The 23636-nt window shown below is 52.2% G+C and overlaps 6 protein-coding genes across 6 annotated transcripts; 5 read left to right on the plus strand and 1 right to left on the minus strand.

The window, feature by feature from the left end:
* Nucleotides 1–1177: 1177 nt before the first annotated feature.
* On the plus strand, nucleotides 1178–2392 carry KVR01_005755 (uncharacterized protein; the record flags this gene model as incomplete). Its single annotated transcript, XM_044786525.1, has 2 exons — nucleotides 1178–1347; nucleotides 1450–2392. 2 exons carry the CDS (start codon nucleotides 1178–1180, stop codon nucleotides 2390–2392), a joined length of 1113 nt encoding a protein of 370 aa, XP_044644558.1.
* Nucleotides 2393–3354: 962 nt separating this feature from the next.
* KVR01_005961 (uncharacterized protein) lies at nucleotides 3355–5470 on the plus strand. The gene is made up of 5 exons (XM_044787906.1): nucleotides 3355–3440; nucleotides 3527–4330; nucleotides 4409–4723; nucleotides 4806–4966; nucleotides 5063–5470. Exons 1-5 carry the CDS (start codon nucleotides 3363–3365, stop codon nucleotides 5256–5258), a joined length of 1554 nt encoding a protein of 517 aa, XP_044644764.1. The 5' UTR covers nucleotides 3355–3362; the 3' UTR covers nucleotides 5259–5470.
* A 3377-nt stretch (nucleotides 5471–8847) lies between these two features.
* Nucleotides 8848–10124, plus strand: KVR01_006027 (uncharacterized protein; the record flags this gene model as incomplete). Its single annotated transcript, XM_044781860.1, has 3 exons — nucleotides 8848–9108; nucleotides 9151–9503; nucleotides 9593–10124. 3 exons carry the CDS (start codon nucleotides 8848–8850, stop codon nucleotides 10122–10124), a joined length of 1146 nt encoding a protein of 381 aa, XP_044644830.1.
* A 1641-nt stretch (nucleotides 10125–11765) lies between these two features.
* On the minus strand, nucleotides 11766–12857 carry KVR01_006056 (uncharacterized protein). Its single transcript, XM_044790545.1, has 2 exons — nucleotides 12053–12857; nucleotides 11766–11990 (listed from the first exon to the last, which is right to left on the minus strand). The coding sequence occupies exon 1, from the start codon at nucleotides 12716–12718 to the stop codon at nucleotides 12314–12316; it is 405 nt and encodes a 134-aa protein (XP_044644859.1). The 5' UTR covers nucleotides 12719–12857; the 3' UTR covers nucleotides 11766–11990; nucleotides 12053–12313.
* Nucleotides 12858–16543: 3686 nt separating this feature from the next.
* On the plus strand, nucleotides 16544–20450 carry KVR01_005909 (uncharacterized protein). The gene is made up of 4 exons (XM_044793783.1): nucleotides 16544–16753; nucleotides 16817–17028; nucleotides 17104–17271; nucleotides 17459–20450. Exons 1-4 carry the CDS (start codon nucleotides 16629–16631, stop codon nucleotides 20410–20412), a joined length of 3459 nt encoding a protein of 1152 aa, XP_044644712.1. The 5' UTR covers nucleotides 16544–16628; the 3' UTR covers nucleotides 20413–20450.
* A 458-nt stretch (nucleotides 20451–20908) lies between these two features.
* KVR01_005993 (uncharacterized protein) lies at nucleotides 20909–22414 on the plus strand (the record flags this gene model as incomplete). The annotated part of the gene is made up of 1 exon (XM_044788019.1): nucleotides 20909–22414. The coding sequence occupies one exon, from the start codon at nucleotides 20909–20911 to the stop codon at nucleotides 22412–22414; it is 1506 nt and encodes a 501-aa protein (XP_044644796.1).
* Nucleotides 22415–23636: the final 1222 nt, after the last annotated feature.

Raw genomic sequence — 23636 nt, forward strand, 5'->3', positions numbered from 1 at the left:
CTTTGGCTTTGTGGCGCTTCAAATATGCACAGTCACAACTTCAAGCCCCTGGATTCGCTGGTGGGCCCGGATTGTGAGAAAGATGCCAGCTGGCAGTGAATCAGTGTTGGCCTACATGAGTATTGCATTAGTTGAGTTGTATTGCGGGAAACTTCTAGAATACCTTGGGACCCAAATCCCAACATGATAGCAATAAAGACGGTATGGTCTGGCAGACAGCGGAGCATCAAGCCACTTGGCCTTGCTTTCCTTCGCGTTAAAAGATAAATCGTTGAAATAAGCGCAATTTCTTTTGAAAAAAGAAGAACGAAATTTCGAAGAAGGATCCGAAGTTGTGAAGCTTTTCTAGGTCTGAAAAGCAATATTTTTCCGAGGCCATGAAAACGTGGACCAATTAAGACAACAGCTTTTCTCCACAGGAGAGTTGTTGGTTGAAGTGGTAGTGCATGGGGGGCTCGTCACCACAATCATGGAGACAGCCCACAAATATCCTCTACCTGCGGGTCTTCATCAAGACACACTGATTCAGGTGATATTTAGAGTCTTGCTCTCACAGTCACGAGGTGGACATCCCTGATTTCCCTCCCTCATCGCCTGCCTTCATCGATGCACTTGATCCTGGAGCCAACCGGAAACAATGGGAGTCCGAATACGTTCACGTCACATCATTTATCTCCTATTTGTCGTTTCAACTGAATGCTGGCCATTTACTGTGCCTGTTGAGCTTGAAACGTCCGAGCGAGTTTTGAGCAGTCCTAGCAGCCAGATGCCTTACACCAAAGACCTCAGCAAGAAGATCAATCTCGTTTTGACTGGCCTCATTTTCTCTCTGACAGTAGCAACCTACTGGATCTTGTTGAGATATACCCCCGATTTGTCACACGAAATCGCCTTGCCTCCGAAGTTTCTGGAGGACAACATCGCCGCTGTCCTCGCAAAGACCTGGCCGGAACAGTACATGGGAGCTTCGACAAAAAGGTTCCCCGGACACTTGTCTGGATTGCCTTGGGTGCTCTTCTACAAGGCTTTCACCAGATCCTGTACAACCGTTGAAGCAAAAAGCGGCTTCTCCAAGAGCGAACGTGCAGATTATAGCATCCACGGCTTCAGTGAAGTCCCGCTCAAGCCTGAAACGGAAAATTCGCAGCCTATTCAGTCCAGAGCAAGCAGACCAATCATGATCAGAACGTTCTCCCCAGTCATGAGAAGCCTGGTTCAAGCCGCCGTATGGAACTACGTTAGTTGCTGGCTCGTCGTTGTGATGGTTACGAATACCGTCGTTTACAACGGTTTCGCGACCAACAATTTGAGCAATGATAGTGTACTGCGGCTGGTCTTAGTCGGACTGTACGCACTGATAACTCTTTTGGCTCGAACACATTTCTCGGCACAGCTCTATCACAACTTCACGTGTGCCGCCTTTCAGACATGTTGGGCCTTTCTTTGCAGCGATTTCATATTCGTCAATGCCGACGCCTACAGATCTGACCGCGTCGACAAGGAATCCAAGTGTTACCTAACTGGACTTGAGAACAGGGCGCCCGAGGAAGTATGGGCGACCCTGGGTCTCGAACTTTTCGGAAAATCAGAACGGTTGCATACCTATCACCCTATATATAGAATCAATTTCCGGGAGGTTACAAAACGTCAATACGGCACTGAGCGGCGAATGTTCTGGGATTTGCACGACAAGAGATGCCAAGCTCATGTGAGGGAGTGGTACAACGGAAAAACCGGCCCATCGGCTTTCGACAAGATCACCAAGCCAGTGCGGGAAGCAGAACTCAAGGCGTATGAGAAAGCTGCTGAGGCGGTGCTGGAAAAGACACTCGCAAACACTGCCGCCATGCTTGGCATCTGTCTTGCGACCGCACTGGCACCATGGACCTCGACTGACAATACCGACGCGACCGCCTCGCAGCTTGGTTCTTACGCCCTACTATTGACTATTAGCACTGGTTTCTTTGCTATAACTGGCATTGTCGGGCAACTGCAGAACGCGACGAGATCGGCGAGGACGCTCCTCAAGCTTCAGGAACGGACGATCTACGCCGCTGCCACAGATACAAACACGGCCAACAGCCCACTCCATGACGGACCGCCAATGAGTTTCACTGAGGGAATACAGGGCCAGCTGGCCGTAACCTCGCTCAAGCTCTGGAAACAGGCGAGTCTCGGGGGGAAGATGGGTTCTATTTTTCTCGGGCCGGCTCTGACCCTTATCCCACGACTACATCGGGACTGCACTGATCGGGCGAATATCTACTTCAAGGTCGGCAAAGAGGACTTTGCCATGAAGACAGATTTTGAAGAGTCGCCTGGTTGCTCCCCTCGCCTCTTTCGCCCTGCTCCACAGCCAACATCGAAGGATGCGGAACTTGAAGTGGTCTAGTTCAGCAATGACCATCGTTCTCCATAATCTTCAACGCCCGACCGAACACGATCAACGAATCGAAGTTACCTAGGTACTCCGCTGAAGTCTTCGAAATCGCCTTCTTGCCGAGTTGTGCTCGGCATTTTGATCCACATAGATGCCTTTGTTTGGAAGTCCCAAGCAGACTGTTAAGGCACAGACACGCCTGACATACATCCGTTGCTGCTGTGGCTGCCGCCAACACGAGACCTCACGTCACCACAGGTGTCAGTCAAAGGGTCTGCTTTCAGACATGCCTCCTCCATTCTGCTAGTGTACCATAGAACAGCTCATGTAAATGTAAAAGCATACTCTCTTCAATATAAATCTTCAAGTACTTCAGAAGAACGGTCAAGATTGCTCGTGGACGAGATTGATTGCATGGGTAAAGATGTACGGACAGGTATACAAGCCTTTAAGACCAGACCCAATGCGGTACAAAGGAGCTGAGACAATAAACACGCCACCTGCGCATGACGCGAAACTTATACTTCCAGGAGGACACAGATGCCTGGATAGCCTTAACTTTGCACTTGTGGCAGTGACAGACGGAAAATACGGGACGTATCACGTTCAGGTTATGAATCTCAATGCGACATCAAGACAGCTTCCTGAGAACTGTAATTAGAAAATGCCGATACGAGATGGCACATGTACCACGCGAATCCCTGCACAGGTGTCCTACTACGGCGCGGGAGGCATTGTCTCCGCCTTGACCGATCTCTGACGCAGCGTATCATCGAACCTGGCTTTCTCCCTGAGACGCAGCGTATCATCAAGCCTGGCTTTCTCGTTGAGATGCCCCGCACATAACCCTTGGCGCTTAGTTGATGCTATTAAGCATCTCTTGGACCACCTTCGCACTATCCTCGACATCCCCAAGTTCCGACTCAACGTCCCTGTATCAATATCATCTTCAAACCAGCCTAGGGAAGACAGAGACAACGCTATGGCGATACTAAACACTATCTTGGATGCGGGCATCGCGGTCCGTCCCGCGACAATTGCTGCAGTCATCCTTGGCGCGGTAAGATCTGACCACAGCCTAACCACATCCTACCATACTCCCGACTACTACAGGTGTATTCTATGTCATCATGCTGACCATCGCAGATCCTGACCCACCTACTAGTTCTCATCGTCTACAACCTCTTCTTCCATCCACTACGCGCTGTCCCGGGCCCTCTGCTATCCCGAGCAACACCATGGCCTTGGGCACTCCGCCAGTCTTTCGGTGTCCAAGCGTTCTATACACACCGTCAGCACGCGAAGTACGGGCCTGTGGTACGCATCGGACCAAACCACCTCACCTTCACCGACCCTAGAGCATGGAAGGACATCTATGGCCACCGTACTGGGGGTGAGAAAGATGGCCACCAGCTGGAGATGTCCAAGTCGAGCGCCACCGCACACCCGATCAGTGCCCTCCCCACCACAATCATAAACTCGGACAAGGAGGAACACCAGCGCCTAAGAAGGGCACTGAGCCACGGCTTCAGCGATGCTGCCATCCGATCGCAGGAGCCGCTCATTATGAAACACGTCGGTAAGATGATTAGCGGCCTAAAAGATCGCTGCCAAGAGGGGAAGCCGCTGAACATGGAGGCCTGGTACAACTGGACTACCTTTGATGTCGTCGGTGAACTGGTCTTTGGTCTTTCCTTCGGCTGCCTCGACAAGTTCGAGTACAATCCCTGGGTCCACTCCATGCTGGAAGCCATCAAATATGGTGCATCCATGTCGGCGATGGTCTACGTGGGCAGTAGTGCTCTTGTAAACCTGTTCTTCCGCTTTGTTGGCAGCAAGCACTTGAAACAGCTCAACAAGTACACGAACGATATGGTCGTTTCGAGACTGAATTTGAATCAGGAGAGGAATGACCTTTTTGAAGGGATGGTCAAAAAGCAAGCCGAATGGGTGCGTAGCTCATTCATTTCGTTGTGACAGTGCGAACTAGAAGAGCACTGCTGACAACTGGACCTCTTGATTTACTAGAAAATGTCATTTGAGAAGCTCTCGGCCAATGCTGAGATCCTTGTGCTTGCCGGTAGCGAGACTACAGCAACACTGCTCTCAGGTTGCACCTACTTGTTGCTCACGAACCCAGACAAGATGGAGAAGCTGAAGCACGAGGTCCGATCGTCATTTCGGAGCGAGCACGAGATCACAGCAAGTTCAGTGAACAACCTGACGTACATGCTTGCCAATCTCAATGAGGCACTGAGGCTATACCCACCGGTAACGTCTAGCCTGATCCGGGTGGTACCGAAAGGCGGTGACAGGATTGCAGATCTATGGGTCCCGGAAGGTGTAAGGCGACGTTCCAACCAGGCTTTTTTCTTCTGTATACTGCATTGCACTAATAGTCAAACATTCGCTAACGCTTTACAAGACCATGGTCGAGTGCCAGCACTGGTCCATGAACCACAGCGCGGAAAATTGGGCAGACCCGTGGGAGTTCAAGCCTGAAAGATTCCTGGAGGATGTGCCAGGAAATAAAATGGAAGCCCTGCAAGCCTTCAGTGTGGGACCTCGTAATTGCATCGGCCGCAAGTGAGTTCCCCCGTCCACAGAGCCACTGACTTCGCCTGGCTTTGTTCTCGATGACGTCCTACCTGGTCACTAACGAAACGCACTGCAACCACTCAGCCTGGCCTATGTCGAGATGCGCATTATCTTAGCACGTCTGATTTATAACTTCGACCTTCGACTTTCTGAAGACAGTCAGAGATGGATCGAAAGACAGAGGAGTTATGCATTATGGTCGAGGATACCATTGTACTGCTATCTCACGCGCGTCAGCGAGAACCCACGAGAAACGCCCCTCCCGACTGTCAGCGAGTGAAAAAAAAATATGGCCTTCTAGCCTACTCCACGACTACAATCACAGGATTCAACCAAGGATATCAACATGTTTCCATCTCGTTCACTGCGAGTATCAACGGTGCCCCAAGGGTGAGATGCCCCGAAGTGCCCCCGTATCTGCTTTCCATAACGATTCGGACGCTGGGTAAAGCATCTCCTCGGGTAAGAGATCGGGATACTGGGGATTGTCCAGCTGACCAGCATCGAAGTGTTCCTATGATTTTCATGAGACAATGCATCTACAGATTGTGCTCTTGTATAGATCGTCAATGAAATATGTGGTGCGACTTACTTTTTCGTCCACCAGCTCACTCGCGTCACGATTGACAAAACTCCTTCCTCAGCTTCGACGTCTGCTCTGATCCCGCGCAGCTCCACCCACGCCAAGGTTGAGAGCTACGGCCGCAGACGCTTTCATTCTTGGCCTCGGCTGAGACCTGGCCGAAGGCTCGTGAATCAAGTATCATGATTCAATACCCAAGTAGGTTTGTAAAGCGTATTTCCGAGAGGAGTCGACAAGGTCGCCTCACAAACTCTAGCATGGCCTCGGTAGTCGCGTCGGACAGACCGTGGTTGATCAGTTTCACGAATTTGTGGTCCTTGAAAGATTTGACCGTTGAATTGCCAAGCTTGGGTTGGTCCAGATGCGAGCTACCAGTAGATTTGGAGTGATCAGGGGCGGGGAGTCTCACCATTCCGGGGAGTTTATCGAGGTCTCGTCTGCTGTGAGATGCCATTCAGTAGCTGATAACGTGAATTTCGTGCATTAACAACTGCAGTGCTTTTATGCCTTCTTATTCAACAGCAACTTTTCGATTTTGCTAATGTAACACACTACCTGTAGGATACGGCACTTTGATATCACTATCACACAGACATCATGATCTGTGGCTCAAGTACTTGAAACGTCAGTGATACTGTTTGTACCACACAACTGAGCACTGCCACTCGCTGCAGTTGCAATCTTCTTTTGACTAGTTCAAGAGTCAGACTGCGACAGTGCTTGCAAAGATTCAACAACAATTACACTGCAACCTCACGGTCCATGTCAAGTTTCATACCAGAACGGATCTGTGAGATACTCCGAGCAGCACCACGGGCCGACACGTGGGCGTCGCATCCGGCTTCTGGTGATCAGACCGCAACAACACAGAAGTTCAAGAAGGAATGGGGAATGCCAAATCTGTCATCTGATCCGCTTCGGTCATCTGGTGAGATCGATGTCGCAGCCACAGCCGCTTGCATTTGCGCTGCAACCTGCCATGTTTGCGAGGGTAGGACGCAGTGAGTCACTTCTGGGTCATTAGGAGGCCTTTGGGGCAGCCAGGTAAATGCACTTTGAGGTTCGAATCACACTAGGAGTTCACATGCCCACAGCCAACGGATGGCCGCCCATTGTGACTCACCCACAGAAATTCTTTCCTTTCAACCCGAACACTTGACTGAACAAGAATGTCGGCTTTCACAACGGCTGCATAGCTCAGTGGAAGAGCGCCAGGCCACAAACCTGGATGTCGCTGGATCGAAACCAGCTGTGGCCTACTATTACTTTATTCTTTTTTTGCTTTTTGGGATGCTGTTCCGCCATCTATTCACGGTCACCTACCCACAAACCAACCCTACCTAGTCCACACAGAGTAGATGTTCAGAATTTGAAATCAATGTCATTGTAGTTCTGGCTTCCGTGGACGGCCAGCATCCCGATGAATTCCAAATATTTCCACATTGGAACTCATTGCCCGACCACGTGACAAAGGGCCGTCAAAAACCACCCAGTCGGCTCGTCAAATTCACTTCAGCATTGAGTGGCAAATGAAAAGTACCAAGTCTCGCTTCTGTGGTGCCCTAGGGCGGAAAAGGGTGTAATTAGAATCAGGACTGTGATGCATTGCAAGTGAGTACGATTAAAACCACAAGCACAAAACTGGACCAGGATTGTGCACTGGAGCCATAGAAGACAAGATCAAATCAAAAGTGTGCTTGCCCTGCCCTTTCAGTGTCCTTTTTTTCCCTTTTCACGTGACTTCAGCCTGCGCAACGTCGACCATTTGGGATGAAGAAAGGGAGAGCTTGGGCAAGTTATTATAACATGTCCGTACACAGCCACCTACTTCAAGCTACCTATGTAATTTGGGACAAGCACTCCCAGGCGCGCTCATTTATAATTAGATAATGGCAGGCTCTGAGCTACCAGATGTCAAAGTCTATGTGCTGATGTGGTTGTACTAGAGAAGCGATGAAGCCATTTTGAAAACCTGGACCAAATATTCACAAGACTTCAAGACTGGGAGGTGATCAGGGAGTGGGCTTGGATGGAGGAATCGGGGCAGACTACTCACAATTCTTCAAAAGACCTTATAAGTTCGAGGGTCTCTGATTAGCAGTCCTGGCATAGGGTGCTGATAGACCCAGCGATGCGGGCGGCGTTGCTGGCCCAAGTATGCTTAGTGCATAACTAGGTAGTGCACCTACTAGTGGTGCTTCACCAACGGCGGAGGAGTATACATGACTTCGCATATGACTCTGGGAACGTTGGGTTCCCTCTGCCATTATGAAGTATCCATGTCTGGGGCGAGGTGTTGGTGGGGGCAAAGGGAAGTTAACCAACCCCCTTTCGTAGGCGGACTGGGAACTTTTCCGACGAGACGGAAAAGTGGCAAACTCGTGAGGCAAGCCATTGAACGTTAACAGCTGTCCTGATAGCATTCTTCGGGAGGGGAGGGGGGCTGCTTGAGGAACCACCGTTACAGTCAGATCAGCTTTTAGTAATCATTTTGCTCACACCTTGGGAGCGTGCTGCTGAGGTTCCGCAAAAGGCAACTGGTCCCATTTTGGCAGGGGTAGCAAGAGTCATTTCTATTAGGAAAGCTGCGCAAGGTTGTAATTGTATTCCAAGGTTTTCCAAAAGGACAACCCACTCGTTCCCACTGCAGCCCCTATCATCGACTCGCCTGGATTTTTAACACGGCGCCTAATACTCTAACCGAATTGTCAAACAAGTCTGTTCCTGAACTTGTCCTTTTGGGTCTATTTTACTGGAACCGTTGCGTGATTTAAGCATGTTCATCCGCCTATCACAATCTCACCCCGGGACACTTGTGCACTTGTGACAGCGGGAACGGGCTGCCTGCCACATTCGTAGTTGACAGTCTCTCGGAGGGAGGCCCAGCACTCCGTAGTCTTGGCTTTGTCTTGGCTCAGTCCATGTGCCGGTGGGAAACATGAAAAGGGTGACTGCCGGACCCACGGCGCTCCCCACAAGGTGTGCACCAGTAAGGTCGGGTTCCCAAATCCCACGAATGGAGATCTCCCGCCATGCCAAGCCAGCCCCTTCTCAGTAAGATTGGCCGGGCAGCAAAGACGAAATGAGGCCGAAGGCGCCACTTCAGTTGCACCTTGTTGTACGCATCGTGATGGGGTGTCTGGTGGATGGTCTACGAACTATGTAGGTAGTCTTCAGGTATAAGATGTCGCGTCGCAGGGGCCAAGAAGTGACGCAGGCTGGTGTTGCTTGGTGTCCCTTCCGATTGCCTCGTCTTCCTCACCCGACTCCTCGATAACCAACAAACATGCCGTCCCCCATCGTCCTCCTGGCCTCGTTGCCAGCAGCTCTGGCTGCCACATACTACGTCTCCCCAACGGGGAGCAGCAGCGGGACCGGCACGCTGGAGAGCCCCTTCGCGTCGATCCAGACCGCGGTCGACAAAGCCGTGGCAGGCGATGTCATCACCCTTCGCGGCGGCACTTACAAACCCACCAAGAACATCTCCATCAAGAAGAGCGGCACTGCCAGCGCCTACTACACACTGACAGCGTACGGCGACGAGTCGGTCATCATCGACGGCGAGAGCCTGACGGGCACGCCAGCCGAGCTCGGCGGCTCACTCGCCCGGGCCGACCGCGGCGTGCTGCACTTCGAGGGCAGCAGCTACTGGAACGTCTCCAAGATCACACTCATCAACGGGCCCTACGGCGTCTACCTCCAGGACGGCAACAACAACATCTTTGACCGGCTCGTCACCCACGACAACTACGAGTCTGGGTTCCAGATGCAGGGCAGCGTCAGCAACAACAAGATCCTGTACCTGGACTCGTACATGAACCGTGACCCGCGCAAGAACGGGGAGAGTGCGGATGGCTTTGCCTGCAAGGAGGGCAGCGGCACGGGCAACATCATCAAGGGGGCTCGTCTGTGGAACAACGTTGACGACGGCCTCGACCTGTGGTAAGTTCGACACCTCTCGACGCGATGAGACTTCCATGCCATGATGTGCAAAGAAAGCACCTGCTGACAAGACACCGCAACCAAAACAGGGAGTTCGCATCCCCCGTCACGATCGAGGACACCATCTCGTGGGGCAACGGCTTCAACCGGTGGGACTTCACGCCCTTCGAGGGCGACGGCAACGGGTACAAGCTGGGCGGCGGCAGCACGACCAAGGCCAACCACGTCGTGACCAACAGCATCGCCTTCAGCAACGCCGCCAAGGGCTTCACCGACAACAAGCAGCCGGGCGCCTTCACCTTCACCCGCAACACGGCCTACCGCAACGGCGCCGTCGGCTTCCAGCTCACCGGCGCCGACGGCGTCTCGGGCACCTACTCCAAGAACGTCGCCGCCCTCAACAGCGGCGGCAGCTCCAACCAGGCCGACCAGGTCTCGCTGTCGGGCGCCAAGTCCGCCGGCGACAACTCGTGGGACGCCACCGCAAAGTGGACCGACGCCAGCTTCAAGAGCGTCGACGTCTCGCTCGTCCAGGGCAAGAGGACGGCCGGCGGCAAGGTTGCTGCGAGCAGCTTCCTGGCTCCTGCTTCTGGCGCGGCGATCGGCGCGACTATCGCTTAGGCTGGTGTCGCGTAGACGTTTTCTTCTTTACTTCTTGTTCATAGTTCAGTCCAATTTCACATAGAGGAGAAGCACCTAGAGGAGGAGCGGTTATAGACTCTGATTCGTCTCCAATTCAACTCGGATTACTTTAGCTACCCCCGTGTCTGTTGTGAAGTCTTGGTGGCGGCCCAATGATATTCTATCGCAAAGTTGACCCCCCCGCGGTCCTCGCGCCTAACAATGTGAGGTAGATTCCGGCGGCCATCACAAAGGCGAGTGCGAGCGCAGGCCCCGCGGAATCGGAGCTGAGGCAGGGCCTCGTATCATGGCCTCTTCCTCCCCCTGAGCAGCCTCCGCGTCCGCCGCCGCCTTATCTTGTCCCCCAGGCCTGATGCCATCTGGTCGTGTCTTGTTTCGTGTTTTCCCTCGGTCGGTCCGCCGTGTGGTCGGGTGCTGCAGTTTGATGCAGTATAGGGTTCGTTGGCGGTGAGAGGACGAGAATGATTTGAGGGTATGAAGGGATCGTATGAAGAGATCACGTTGATGTTTTCCGCTCGCACTGTTCGCCGTACGCCCGTGGTCTACTTTTGATTCTGTGACAATACCATGTCAGCGTACCGTCACTTTAAGTTTAAGACGGATGGAAAAGGAGCATGGTTACCTTGCCAGGGCAGAATGTTGCGCCACTGGGGCCACTGAAGCAGCATGCGTCGTTGCTGCTGAAGCAGCACCCCTTAGTGGTGGAGAAGCAACAGCCCTCTGTGTCACTGAAACAGCATCCCCCGCGTCTGCTGAAACAACAGCCACCAGTGTTACTGAAGCAACAGCCTGGCTGGTCGTCATACTTGCTCCATGGGTCAGGTGAGGTGGCTGACATGGGAGGTTCTTGGGTGTAGGCTTGGCAGTTGCCGGCAGGGCTGGCGGAGGTGTTCAGGGGAGCTTCATCACTGAACCTATATTCGTGAGGGGTGCTGTGCACATGGACTGTCAGCGAGGAATGAGAGACATTCTGAATGAAGAGCCCATACCTTTTTGCTGCTGTTGTGTGATCTGTGGTTGGTTCGTATGGTGGTGGTGATCCGAGCACATGCTCTTCAGGGGTTGTTTGTTGTTGGTGACTGCTGTAGTCAGGGGAAACAAAGCCCTGTGACTTTGGCGAATTTCGGTACATTCTGGTTTGTCCCAGCGCGAACGAAGATGTTTCTGGCTGGCTGAGGCTTTCCTTGCTAGAGAAGATCTTTGAAGGACTTGGGGCAATCCGCACACAATGTGGGACTGAAAGGCTTTGTATGTTGCTTGTTTCACACTCACTCCGCCAGGCCTCCGTTGATACGAGCAATACGGGCGTTGCGCCATTATGTCATCAATGATAAGAGGCATTTCTACACTTTGAGTATTCAGCCTGCTGACGCCTCACTGAAACGAGCCTAGGGACTGTGCCCTAGTTAAGGACCATGCAGGCGGAACGTACGGGCCTAGGCCGCATCCAGTATCGTGCCTGGCTGCGGCTTGGGCGTCGACCAATGCGGCTGCACGCGACGCGTGGAAGCTGCACGGCAGCGCCGTTCATCGATCTGAACAGGTAGGTGGCTGTGGCTATGCTGCTTGGGCAATCCTTCGGCCCAAAACTTGAACATGTCACGGTAGCAAAGAGTAAGACGGAAGAAATCGGGCCGTGTTCCCGATTCGATTCAATTGATTGATCCCTATCAGACCGACTTATCACTCAAGCCGTGTCGATTGTGCACATGTGCAGACTTCCCTGATGTGCTATGGAACCCAAGACGTGCAGAGTGCCAAACGCGGCTGCTCAGTCCATTCAAAGCAGCCGTGAGCCAAACCGAACCACGCAAATCACCCCTCAGTCCAACGATAGCTGCGAAACTGTGATTGTGATAGTCAGCAGCGAGGCCTGATGGAACGAGGCTGTAGTGTAGAGTACTTACGAAGCCGTGTGGCAGAGTCGGCGAGTCAGACAAAGGCGGCAGAGTCGTCCTTGTCATCCTGGGGGGACTCGACCTTGATACAAGAACCCTTCTTGCCGCCCTTCTTTGGAGTGGGCTTCTGCTTCTTGCTAGGCGTCTCATCGAGGTCATCCTCGTCGTCGTCCTTCGGGATGTTCTTCTTGCGCTTGGCAGACGCAGGGGTCGGCTTCTTGGGGGTCCTCACCGGGGCGGCGTCGCCCATGATCTTCTTCTTGACCGTGTTCAGGGAGACAGAGGCAGAGTTGGTGTTCTTGAAGCCGACCATGTCGGCGAACTTCTGCAGGTCGGGCTGTTTGTGACAAAGGTGTCAGCCTCCGTGTGGATGCTGTGCCAAGTGGGGTCTGGTCGTCGCAGTTTGACGCATCGTGTGAGGTTGAAGGGGGCGAGGCTGTCCTCTTGGGGCCAAGAGGCAGCAAGGGATCGTGCAAAACAGAAAGCATCGCGGGAAAGTGAAACGAGAGGAGGGTTGAGTAGTTCGGGGCAGAGCTGTAGAAACAAACTTGAGAGGATACGGCTTACCTTAGGGAGGCCGCCCTCCATGCAGCGAATCGCGCCGACGATAATCTCGAGCTCCCGCTCAGTGAGGACAGGAACGTCGATCTTGGTCTTGTTCTCAGCAGCAGCCATGATGATCGTGATGATGAAGTTTGGTTGAGTTCTTGCGAATGGCTTGACTGATGATTGATGAGTGGATTGTGGATGAAGATTGAGGTTGCGTGATGGAAGAAAGTTGTTGTTGTGGAGGGAAAGGTTCGCGGCAGGGAAGGTGTGTCAGTGGGCTTTTTGTGGACCACAGGAAAAGGCTGGTTGCTTCTATCAAACGCAGAGAGGCGCTAGGGCTGCCCAGGTCTCCAACAGGGCCTTCGAGCTTGAGCTCTTTCGAAGCTGCACGGTTGCCAGGTACCTTGAACTGGTATTTTTGAAGGAGAAGAACATGTCAGTAATGTGCCATGGCGACCGTCCCACACACAAGTAGCGGTAGGATACCTCTTGATATGAGGCTCCACAAACCCCTCGCAGGCGTGTAGACCACATACAAGTCCTTCATATCACTGTCCCCGATGAAAATGATGCAAATGGCGTTTTCATCGCCGGGCATTCCATCACAGGAGGTTTTCCTGAGCACAGTCATCTCGCCCAAAGCTTCCAAGAGCTGGCGCTCAGGTAGCAACGCAACCACCGAGGGGGAGTAGGCTGCTGATACTCCTGGTTTTGTAGACGTCTGGTCTCATAGCACAAGGCCGATACGTGCTCTTCCGTCACAGTGAAGATCCAAATTCATTTTCGTGCGTGCCTCGATTGCCTGGGCTTGTAGCGGCGCCTCGATGCTCTCGTGAAACCGTTCCCCGAATCAGAAAGGGCCTTAGGGTCCGTCTTTCGACGGTGGCGGTCATGGTGACCAAAGGCTAGTATCGTAAAGATGCAACCCTTTCCACGGAGGACCCCAAAACGATCCTTAGCTCTCGCAAGGTTGGCATGCGAGGGTGTTGCACCTGGCAATGAAGCTCAGTCGGAAGAGTGGGGCGTCAAAAAGAGGAAAGATACACCATCGCGAACTCCCATGTACTTTGATGACAGCAGGCACCACGGCAGGGCATAGCCTAGACATGCTGGGTACTCGGCTGACAGCTGCACCCATGTTATTGCCTGCAAAGTCTGGTCAGATGTCTGACAGACCTTCAAACAAGACAGCCACCTGAAGTAGGCAGCCTCAACAAAGAAGCCACCAAAATGGTGGTGAAAGTGGCAGTCAAAGTCGCAGCTGCAATGCACACTATATGTGCAACCAACCGAGGTTTAGCCGGTGTAAGTCCTCCCGCCGAATATGGCTGATGTTCAAATAAGCGGTGGTCCGTGCGTGACCAGATTTCAGACGGAAGAAAGGGCCAGTCAGGGACGACAAGCTGCCTCGTCCCACGTGTGCGGGCCAATTAGAGGTATGGACGGAATGAATGTGCCCTTGTCTCCTTTCTTCCAATAATTCAATGTGCAGAAATTAGCTTGAAAGGGCTGCCTTGGGCTCCCTTGCGGCATGGTGTACCTCCGCAAGTGCCTGGCTGCCCTCCACCAGGGCTAGCAGCATTGCAGTGTTCGTCTGCACCTAACTGACAACTCCTGCCTGAGAATAGCTATGGTGTTGAGTGGTGCATGCACAGGACTAATCATAGACATCAAACTTACGTCCAGGCCTGGCTTTCTTGCATTCATTAGTGGGTCAATGCGTGCCTGTTGCCACAAGCCCCCAGCTTGGGTCAGAAGCTGTCTTTCAGCAACATAGCTAGCTCATTGTTGCTGGAGAAGGGCAAGGGACATCCTCCAGATGGAGGTTTGTTGCTCACACAGCTCAGGCAGCCTTCAGTTACAGCCTGTCTCGAGTACCATCCATTGTGTTGCCCCAGTGCTCTCCCTTCTGGCCGTCTCGGCATCCCAAACAAGTTGACTGTGAGATTACCTACAGAGCCGAAAGTTTGAAATCTCAGGTGGTTTACGTCATTAACCTTACTACAGGGACTGTCTGAGATTACCCCCATCAGAAACGTGGGGCTTGGCACAAGCGTTCGTTGCTTTGCGATGCCTCAACCCCGCCCTACATCCGCTCTGCCCAACCACTGAGGGCGGACGGCTGTGGATGGCAAATGAGCAGATTATATCGGGGTATTCAACAAGATTTCAACTACAATTGAGGACACAAAACCCCTACCTGTCGCCGTTCGCATCTTGTAGCAGCCAGCGCCGATACTACATGCCGATGGGCGGACTCATTCTTCATGCAATTGTTAGAAGTGAACCTCAATGAAGCGGTAGAATGACGTCGGAGGTAACTGCTTGTTGGAAAAGTACCGAGGTACCTAAACCTAGGTATTAAAGCGAGGGACTGAAGCAGCAATGACGGTCGGCTACTTCTCGTCACCGGAAAGCCTCGAAGCTGGCACTCCGCCGCCGACGCGCAACACGACCACCAGATTCCCAAATCTACACGGTAATTCCGTAAATTGTATTGCCTGACACTGAGACCAGTTAACCTCCAAGTCACCGCTGATTCGGAACGTTGTGCCAGTCCGAAACTGGGGCGACTTGCCTCTTCATGCTCCTGGGCCAAAATAGTTCTGCACAGCATCGGGGTCTTCATGTGCAAGCATAAGATAAAAGTTATGATGAAAAGAATTCCGGTCAGATTTTAGAGTAGCTCTATGGCAATGAAATCCAAATGGTATGTACAGTATTGTGGTGGCTAGAGTGGCACCCGATTCCTGAGTCGCCAAGGTCACACCCACCATTTTAGGCACACACTTCCAAGGTTCCTTGCCAACGGAATACACAGAGTGGATTGAGCAAACCGCAACACTGGGTTCTGCTCATTTATAGTACAGAATGAGCCAATTATCTGAATCGGTCGATGACAGTGCGAATCCTTTCACAAGAACATCCCCCGATCTCCCACTACTGCTCAAGGTATCATCACGACCTCCTTTGATATAGTTGTACGTCTGCGATGACATAGTATGATCGAGCTCGATCGTTTCCCTGAGCTAGTATGGGTCAGTGGAATGATGTTGAAAACGGTTTGTCTTGCAGCACCCTGTGTCCACACAGAGCTTCATGTGAGACTGACCTGAGGTGATGGGCAACAAGGCGCTCGAACGTCGAATTCGCCTGCATTTGCAAAAAACGAGGACTGCCGAGGGTACTGTGACTAAGACCCCCAGGATCGCCACAGTCAACTCTGCTGAAACAGCCATTGGCGCACACGCTCAATTGGTGGTCAAACGAAATGCGTCGTTTGTATAGAGGAAATGATGTCGCTAGTCAACAAAGATGATAGAATCCTGATTTGGGAGGAGACTGGACCGGCTCCTCTTTAAGGGATCCTCTGTGACTCCGATGGGGCGCAGCCTCACAGGGGCATTCAGATACTGGACAGTCTCCAGAGTTGGCATTTTTCACTTGCGGGGGCGTGTCTGCGGGCGAGAGCCTCAGTGTGCCAGCTTGAGTCTGTGTCTGCACAAGTAAAGCCCTCATTGATGTTGAGGATTCCGACTTTGGCTGCAGCCAATCGAACTTCTTCGCGCCGCTTCTGCAGTACGGATGCATTCTGAAAATGGTAACGACCAATGAACTGTTGGCATCGGCCAGGGCTGACTGGCTTCAAACAAATACTTGAGTACCTAGGTACATCTTTCCAAGCAGGGAACACACCAGATTCTGGGGCGAGCCAATCGGGAGGGAGTTTGTGTTGCATCGTTGGCCACCACACTTGCTTCCCCGATGCATGCCCAGGTGCATTTCAGATTGTGGTCTCGTCCAATAGAGTCTCGCCAAGCAAAACGCGTTCCCAGGCAACTTGACACCAGTACAGCCGCTGCGGCAAAGTCTCAGAGCCTGATAAAAGGGCCAGGCTCGAGATCATTCTCGTGTTACCCATTCTCTCCAGTTTTGCCAATTGGAATGGCTGTTGTGATTCGATTCTGCATATCTCAAGTGCTCCCAACTCAAGACCAGCGCATCAACCTAGGTACGCCGGAATAACATCGTCATCATGCCCCAGAGGTCGTCAGCGATAGATTGGGAGGCTCTGAAGCCGGAGATCCTACGTCTGTTATCTGCAGGGCAAAGCCGCAAGCAAGTGATAGAGGAAGTTTCAAGGAACGGGCGAAGTATCACGTTAGTCAAAACGCCCCAACTAATAATTGTCCATCGTGTCCAGATATCCTGACGCAACAGTAGGAAGTCACAGCTGGAGTACCGGCTTAAATGCTGGGGACAGCGAACCAATCTTACGGAACAAGCATGGAGATATACCAGCCACAAGGTGCAAAAGCGAGCCAGGGACAAGAAGAAGAGCGCAGTCTTCTTCAATGGTGCTCTCATACCGGAGACCAAAGTTCGCAAGGAAACCAGGCGACATGACCGTCCGACACTTTTCCCGAGTCCTGGTGGTGAGTTCAAACCCAAGAGTCCATAGAAAGAACCTCGAGAGACTATGATTGTCCAGCTGACTTCCTTGAGGGTAGACAGTCCAAAATGCCCCGAAGGCTTCGACCTGATGGTTTGCACCCCAGTTTCGTCGGTGGACTCGCCTGGTCAAGATGCTTCTCCAGAACTCCAGAAGTCGATGCTTCACTACAATATGCCAAGTCATTCACTGCCGTGGCTGAAATTCTATCGCGGCCTGAAAGGAGGTATGTCTCATTCTTGTATTTGTCGCTAGAGTTGTGAATCACAAGATGAGTGTCTGTCTGCTATACCCTTTCGGTTGCCCGTTCCGGTCAAAGATTGGCCTCGCAATGCTTAGCCGGCCGGATCTGGCAGCGGTCAAGAGACATGGTGATTTCCGAATATGCTGACATTTGACCCACTATTATATAGAGCTCGAATCGACATCACTAGGTCTCAATATTGACTGGAATGATGTGGCCAATTTCAGTCTCCCAAGACCATCTCAGTTCCCGCGTACCTGGGCCGTCGAGCTATTTGGGATGGAGAAGTCGCTTTTCCGCCCGGAGAACATTGACATATCTTATATGGCCTTGTTAGGGTGGTCAGACAACGATATCAAGGCAGTAGAACGGGAAGCCACGTCTCTTCGAGTGATCCCTAGCGTTTCTCGGATTTCCATCCTTCTGGGCCTCCAGATATTCCAGATATCAAACAAGCTCTCACCGCTCGCCGACGAAGGTTACGACTCTGACTCACTCGAATTCGGGATTGCACTCAAACATCTGGCTAACACTGGTTTCAACTGGAGGGGTCTATTGAGTTCCACAAACGGAGCTACGTCAAAGTCAGTGGTTGAACAGACTTTTCATTCCGCTGTCGTCCAAAATGCCAGGGGCCTGGCAGAGATGATGCTCCAAGCTGGAGCTGACCCTAATCGGCTGGTCTACGACGATGATTGCGAAATGAGTGTTTCCGCTCTGAACTATTCGATTGCACAAGGGAATCAAGATATTGCCGACCTTTTGCTCGTTTCAGGCGCTGTCTGTGATCAGACTAGCTTGAAAAATGCGATAATTGCTGGAGAGTTCAAAATGTCGGATCGTATGCTGCGATCAGATCAGTCTCTCGACCTCGATTTCAACTACATTAATGAACTTAAAGGATTTCCGCTGCGTCAACTCAAGCTGGACACGGCAACACTGCCGGGTCTTGTGTGTCTTGACCTAACTTCTCGGGAATGCGACTGCGACTCAGAAGAGCTTTTGTCCATGGACAATCACCGAACACAATGCTCAAGGTACAGCAGTCTGCGATACCTTCTAGGGAAAAATGTAGCAGTTTCATTGGAAACGATGATCCTGGCATCATTTTGCGCTGACATCACCGCCCTCCGACTGCTGATGGCGTATGGAGGTCAATTACACGGATTCAATCGTCATGGGTTCTCCTGTTTACACGCGGCTTGCCTAAGTGCGAATTTGCGGTACAATATTATTTCACTCATACTGTATTCTGGGGCTACTGTCAACATCCCTCAAACGCACCGCAAATTTGGCATATGCCAGTCTCCGTTCCATTCTCTACTTTCACGTCAAGCTTGTGGAAATGGACAGGAGGAATTCAACATTCTCGGCGTTCTCGATTTATTTATGAACACAGGTGGTGACATAAACTATCACGTTCGGCAACGAGGATCAGGTGTGCGATGTTGTGAGACATCCGACGAATTGCTCGGGTCTCGACCCATTACATGCCGGCCATGGCATGTTTGTTTTCAACGGCCAGGGCTCAATCTTAAAAGCGCCTTGGAATACGCCATCACCTTCGGTCACGAAGACTCCGCTCTCCGCCTTATCAGCCGGGGCTGCCAGATGACAGGCCGAGAATTGACATTGGCAGCTGCGTACGGAATGGCGAGGCTTCTTAGAGCACTATTCAGAAATGATTGGTGGATGATTGATAAAGAAAGTGTCAGTCGGAATTGTTTGCAGCATGCCCTCAAGTGCGGCCACACCAACATTGTGAGGTTTCTTCTTGAAGAGGGAATCCCCTTCAAAGAACAAGACCTGTTACATTCCCTTCAATGTTCGGGCACATCAAAACTGTCCACCGAGATCCAATTAGGACTCATCCGCGCTATGCCAGAGATTGAACAGTGGACCAAAGCCGAACCGTCTTGGCTTGAGCTTTGCTGCATCAAGTTCACATCCGAGGTGGTGCGAGATGCCCTGAGGCAGTTTCCTTCAGCATATGATTCAGGAGCCCTGTCTGCTATCCTTCTGAGGGGCCTGCAATGCCAGCGCGGTTTTCGCTTACACCTCGCCAACCTTCAGACGATGGTCGGTCGACGGACCCAAGGTACATGTGATTGGGACAAGGAGAATACCGCAGTGTTGGTTGCCGCGACGCTTGACTCATCTGAAACTTTACGCATACTCATTCCACCGGGCACAAGTTTTGTGACGAGAACAGCACGCCTCTCACGAGAACACCTCAGCCGACTGTTAGAAAGGTGGGCCCCTACTAAGTCGTACCACTGGATCGATACCACGGAAAGCATTTTTTGTGGGCAATCGATCGCATGCTCCCCCTTAATGGGTTTAGCTACGACTCGTGACGCAATCGTCGATTGGACCACCTCAGAGGAAATGTTGGATTACCTGCTGGCCTGCTCTTACGAGCTTGACGCATTGACGGTTGTCATAGCTGCTGCTAATGGCAAATTACGTCTCCTGCGCAGATTCCAACATCTTGTGAACTGGCAAAGTGTTTTAAACGTCGAAGAAAACAGTCGGTTTCCTTGGTGTCCTACCGCTTTGCAAGCAGCGACCGCAAATGGACACCAGGAAGTGATTGATTTCCTTCTGGAGGCAGGTGCCAGCGTCAACGAAACCGCAGCAAATGCGTCTTTAGGTAGCATGTTTCCTCGAACTGCATTGCAAGCTGCGGTACGCAACGGCGATCTCGGACTTACTAATCGCTTCATAGAGCGTGGAGCCTGTATCAATGCGCCACCCGGAGAGAATTTCGGTGCCACTGCACTTCAGCTCGCATGCATTCATGGATATCTCGCGATCAGTATGCGGCTGCTGGAGCTTGGTGCAGATGTCAATGCCAGAGGCGCAGAGAAGTATGGCCGTACCGCATTGGAAGGAGCAGCAAAGCGTGGCCGGATCGACACAATTCAGTTGCTCCTAGATCATGGTGTTCATACAGTGGGACCATATAGGGAGCAATACATCAAAGCTGTGATTTACGCGGAGGAGGAAGATAACTTTGCGGCTGCGGATCTTCTGAAGGGGCACAGGGAGTGGAGCGCTGAGGACGAGGAGTGCTACAAGAAGCTACAGGGAGATGGTTTTGACATGTGGACCCCCCTGTGAATTGGCTCATAATAGAGACGGTCAGATACCTGATTAAGGAGGTATGGCAACAGCTGCAGAGACGCTGCATCCGTGAGAGCCAGCCTTGTTGGTGCCGCGTAATCTTTCAAGAGCCACAAATCATTCGGCACGGTTGTTGCACAAATTCTTTCTACCAACGTGCAAAGGGCAACTTACCTGTATTTTCTTGGCGGCCTGGTACTTTCAAATTTGCAATATGACGTGTAATACCGTTGGTGATCCTAGTTTGACACCACCCGCACCCATCATCCAAGCGCTCGTGTGATGCGTCCCGAGCCCCCCATCTCTTACCACGTCTCTGGATGCCACCTCCTCTCTTTTTCCGTATAGTCTGTTCCTACTTATCCTCTTCTTGCTCACTAAGAAATTAGAATTCGCAAGATATCGAAGGATCTCCAACTTTCCAAGTGGCTTCACTGTTAAGCTACTTCATTCTTAAAGAGGAAGGTTTTGATCCGGTCATCACCATCGAACCATGTCGCGCCAACGACAGACAAATACGCAACCTGCCAGATCAATCGTTCCATCAGCTGGTGAGCCCATCTCATATGACGTTCTCGTGGTGGGAGCCGGCATTGCCGGCATCAACACGGCGTACCGTCTGAAGACCCAGATGCCACATCTCAGCTTCACGGTCCTCGAAGCCCGTGACGAGATCGGCGGGACCTGGGATCTGTTCAGGTATCCCGGAGTCCGCTCGGACTCAGACATGTACACGTTCGGCTTTGCCTGGCACCCGTGGAGACGCAGGGTCCTGGGCGACGGCGATGAGATCATGGCGTACCTGCACGAGTCTGTGTCGAAGTACGGTCTGGAGGAATACCTCAAGTTGGGCCACAAGGTGGTAAAAGCAGACTGGACTTCCGCAGCGCAGAGATGGACGGTCCAGGTGGACCACAAAGGACAGCCGAAGACCTACGCCGCCAAGTGGCTGGTCCTCGGCCCCGGCCTCTTCGAATACGACAAGCCCTTCCCCGCCGTCATCCCAGGCATCGACAAGTTCAAGGGGAAAGTGTTCCACCCACAGCACTGGCCAGCCGGCTTCGACTACACAGACAAGAAGGTCGTCATCATCGGGAGCGGCGCGACCGCCATCACGATGTTACCCGCGATGGTGGCAGGCGGCGCCAAAAATGTCACCATGCTGCAGCGCTCGCCGTCGCACATAGCAGCGATGCCAAACCCAGACAACAGACCCAGCGGGCCCGGCCGGCTCCTCCCCTTCACCACACTCATCTGGCTACGCCGCATGACGTGGTTCGGCCTCATGTGGATGATCCACTTCATGTGCGCCAAATTCCCCGGAACAATGCGTAGATCCATTGCGGACAACACGCGCAAGCAGCTCCCGGCCCATATCCCCTTGGACCCTCACTTTGTGCCGTCATACAATCCCTGGGACCAGCGATTGTGTCTTGACAAGGATGGTGAATTCTTCGCCGCGCTACGCAGTGGCAAGGCCGATGTTGTCACGGCAACGATCAAGACAGTGACTGCGGGCGGGATAGAGCTTGATGGTGGATCTACGCTGGATGCGGACATTATTGTCACCGCCACGGGTTGGATCCTGCGCTTCGGGGGCGGAATTCCCATCAGTGTTGACAACAAGCCTACACGATGGCAGGAGAAGCTGCTCTGGAACAAAGCAATGGTCCAGGACGTGCCAAACATGTTTTTCATGTGGGGGTATACCAATGCCGCCTGGACGCTGGGTGTCGACTCAACCGCGACTATCATGTGCCGAGTACTTAAGCACATGGAGAGGGAGGGTACTCGTGTTGTTGTGCCCAAGACGCGGCCGGGATCTGAACACAAAACCCAGACTATTTGGAAGCTCTCCTCGACATATCGACTAGCGTCGGAGCCTTATCTTCCCAAGTATGGGTCGGACGGTCCTTGGAAGCCCAGGCGGCATTTCATATATGACACAATTCATGCGCGATGGGGAAATGTGACTGAGGGGCTGGAATTCCTGTCATAATCTTGAACGTGTAGATAGGCACCGCAGAATGTGCTGCTAGTTTCTTTCGATATCCATTGATGTTGGAAAAGGAGGATGGTGGGTACAGATGTCGTCGACAATGAATTCTCTTTTTCACTCACAACTGCATGAAAGTCTCGATCGGAGAGCAAAAATACCCATCGAAATATTTCGATATCAAGGTGGAAGATGCATCGATCGTTCCGTTCACTCCGATCCGCAGCACCTAGTTGGTTTAGTTTGGACCCGTACACTTCCCAAGGACGTAGTTACAGTCCCTTCACACAGTAGTGAACGCTCAAAGACCTTGTGCCTAAACATGGTGAGACAATTCTAAATCCTGCTGTGGCAGGCACACTCCATCGTTAACAGTGCAACAAAGGATGTATATTTTGATGGATTCGGGCTACTAGTACATGATCGTTGGTATAAATTATCATACCTCCAAAGTGTTATTAGTATGACCTTGCTAAAGCCACAGCTTATTTGACGTTGATTTACTATATTACAGAAAGATGATCTTTGGGTCGTTCTTCTAGAGGGTATTGCTGAGGACCTCGGGAGTTTTCCCATTCAAAGGCTGTCCGTACCCGATAGTGGAGATAGGCGGCGGCCGTGTACCTAGGTGGTGAAGCGCAACGGATCCTTGAGCAGGCCTTGACTACTATCATTCACATAAAGAGCACTGATGTGAAATATAGTTACCTAAGCAGCGGTTGAAACTTGATGGCGAATGCAGTGCAGAGGTCTGGAACTACATTACCGACAGTGCCCACACCCTGCATGTGGTAATATGGTAGGCAAGACAATAGATTGTCTCGTGGGCAGCAGCATTTGGTTGGTCCCGTCTGTACGACGACCTGTTAGTTGCAGGTGATGGCGGGTCGGGCAGTCGGGCGGATGGCCGGATGGTCGGATGGTCGGAGACAGCCAACAGTGAGGAGGGACAAAGAACAAGGACAAAGGACAAAGGACGGAAGAAATTGTCATTATGTCATTTGTTGGAGCAAGGACCCGAGGAAGGGAGGAGGAGTGAGAATGGGTGGAGAAGGTGGACAAGTGGGCCCCCCCTCCAACACCACACACAAGTCCGGGGTAAAAGCGGGACTAGCGGGCCCCACTTCACCAACCCATGCAGGAATTGGGCGGGCGGGTTCGGGACCGCGGGAAGGAGGGAGTGAGGGGAGCAGGGGAGTTGGCCAGGCGACAGGTGGTCTGACCA

Source organism: Diaporthe batatas (assembly GCF_019321695.1).
Source record: "Diaporthe batatas strain CRI 302-4 chromosome Unknown Contig00006, whole genome shotgun sequence".
In the NCBI taxonomy this organism is placed as follows: Eukaryota; Fungi; Ascomycota; class Sordariomycetes; order Diaporthales; family Diaporthaceae; genus Diaporthe; species Diaporthe batatas.

What these genes read in the sequence shown, in the direction of transcription:
- KVR01_005961 (XM_044787906.1), top strand. Translation starts at nt 3,363, where the DNA reads ATGGCGATACTAAACACTATCTTGGATGCGGGCATCGCGGTCCGTCCC. An exon ending in CTGCAGTCATCCTTGGCGCG is followed by an intron (nt 3,441 to 3,526) that starts GTAAGATCTGAC and finishes TGACCATCGCAG; the next exon opens with ATCCTGACCCACCTACTAGT. An exon ending in CGTAATTGCATCGGCCGCAA is followed by an intron (nt 4,967 to 5,062) that starts GTGAGTTCCCCC and finishes GCAACCACTCAG; the next exon opens with CCTGGCCTATGTCGAGATGC.
- KVR01_006056 (XM_044790545.1), bottom strand. Translation starts at nt 12,718, where the DNA reads ATGGCTGCTGCTGAGAACAAGACCAAGATCGACGTTCCTGTCCTCACT.
- KVR01_005909 (XM_044793783.1), top strand. Translation starts at nt 16,629, where the DNA reads ATGCCCCAGAGGTCGTCAGCGATAGATTGGGAGGCTCTGAAGCCGGAG. An exon ending in AGGAACGGGCGAAGTATCAC is followed by an intron (nt 16,754 to 16,816) that starts GTTAGTCAAAAC and finishes ACGCAACAGTAG; the next exon opens with GAAGTCACAGCTGGAGTACC. An exon ending in ACTTTTCCCGAGTCCTGGTG is followed by an intron (nt 17,029 to 17,103) that starts GTGAGTTCAAAC and finishes CCTTGAGGGTAG; the next exon opens with ACAGTCCAAAATGCCCCGAA.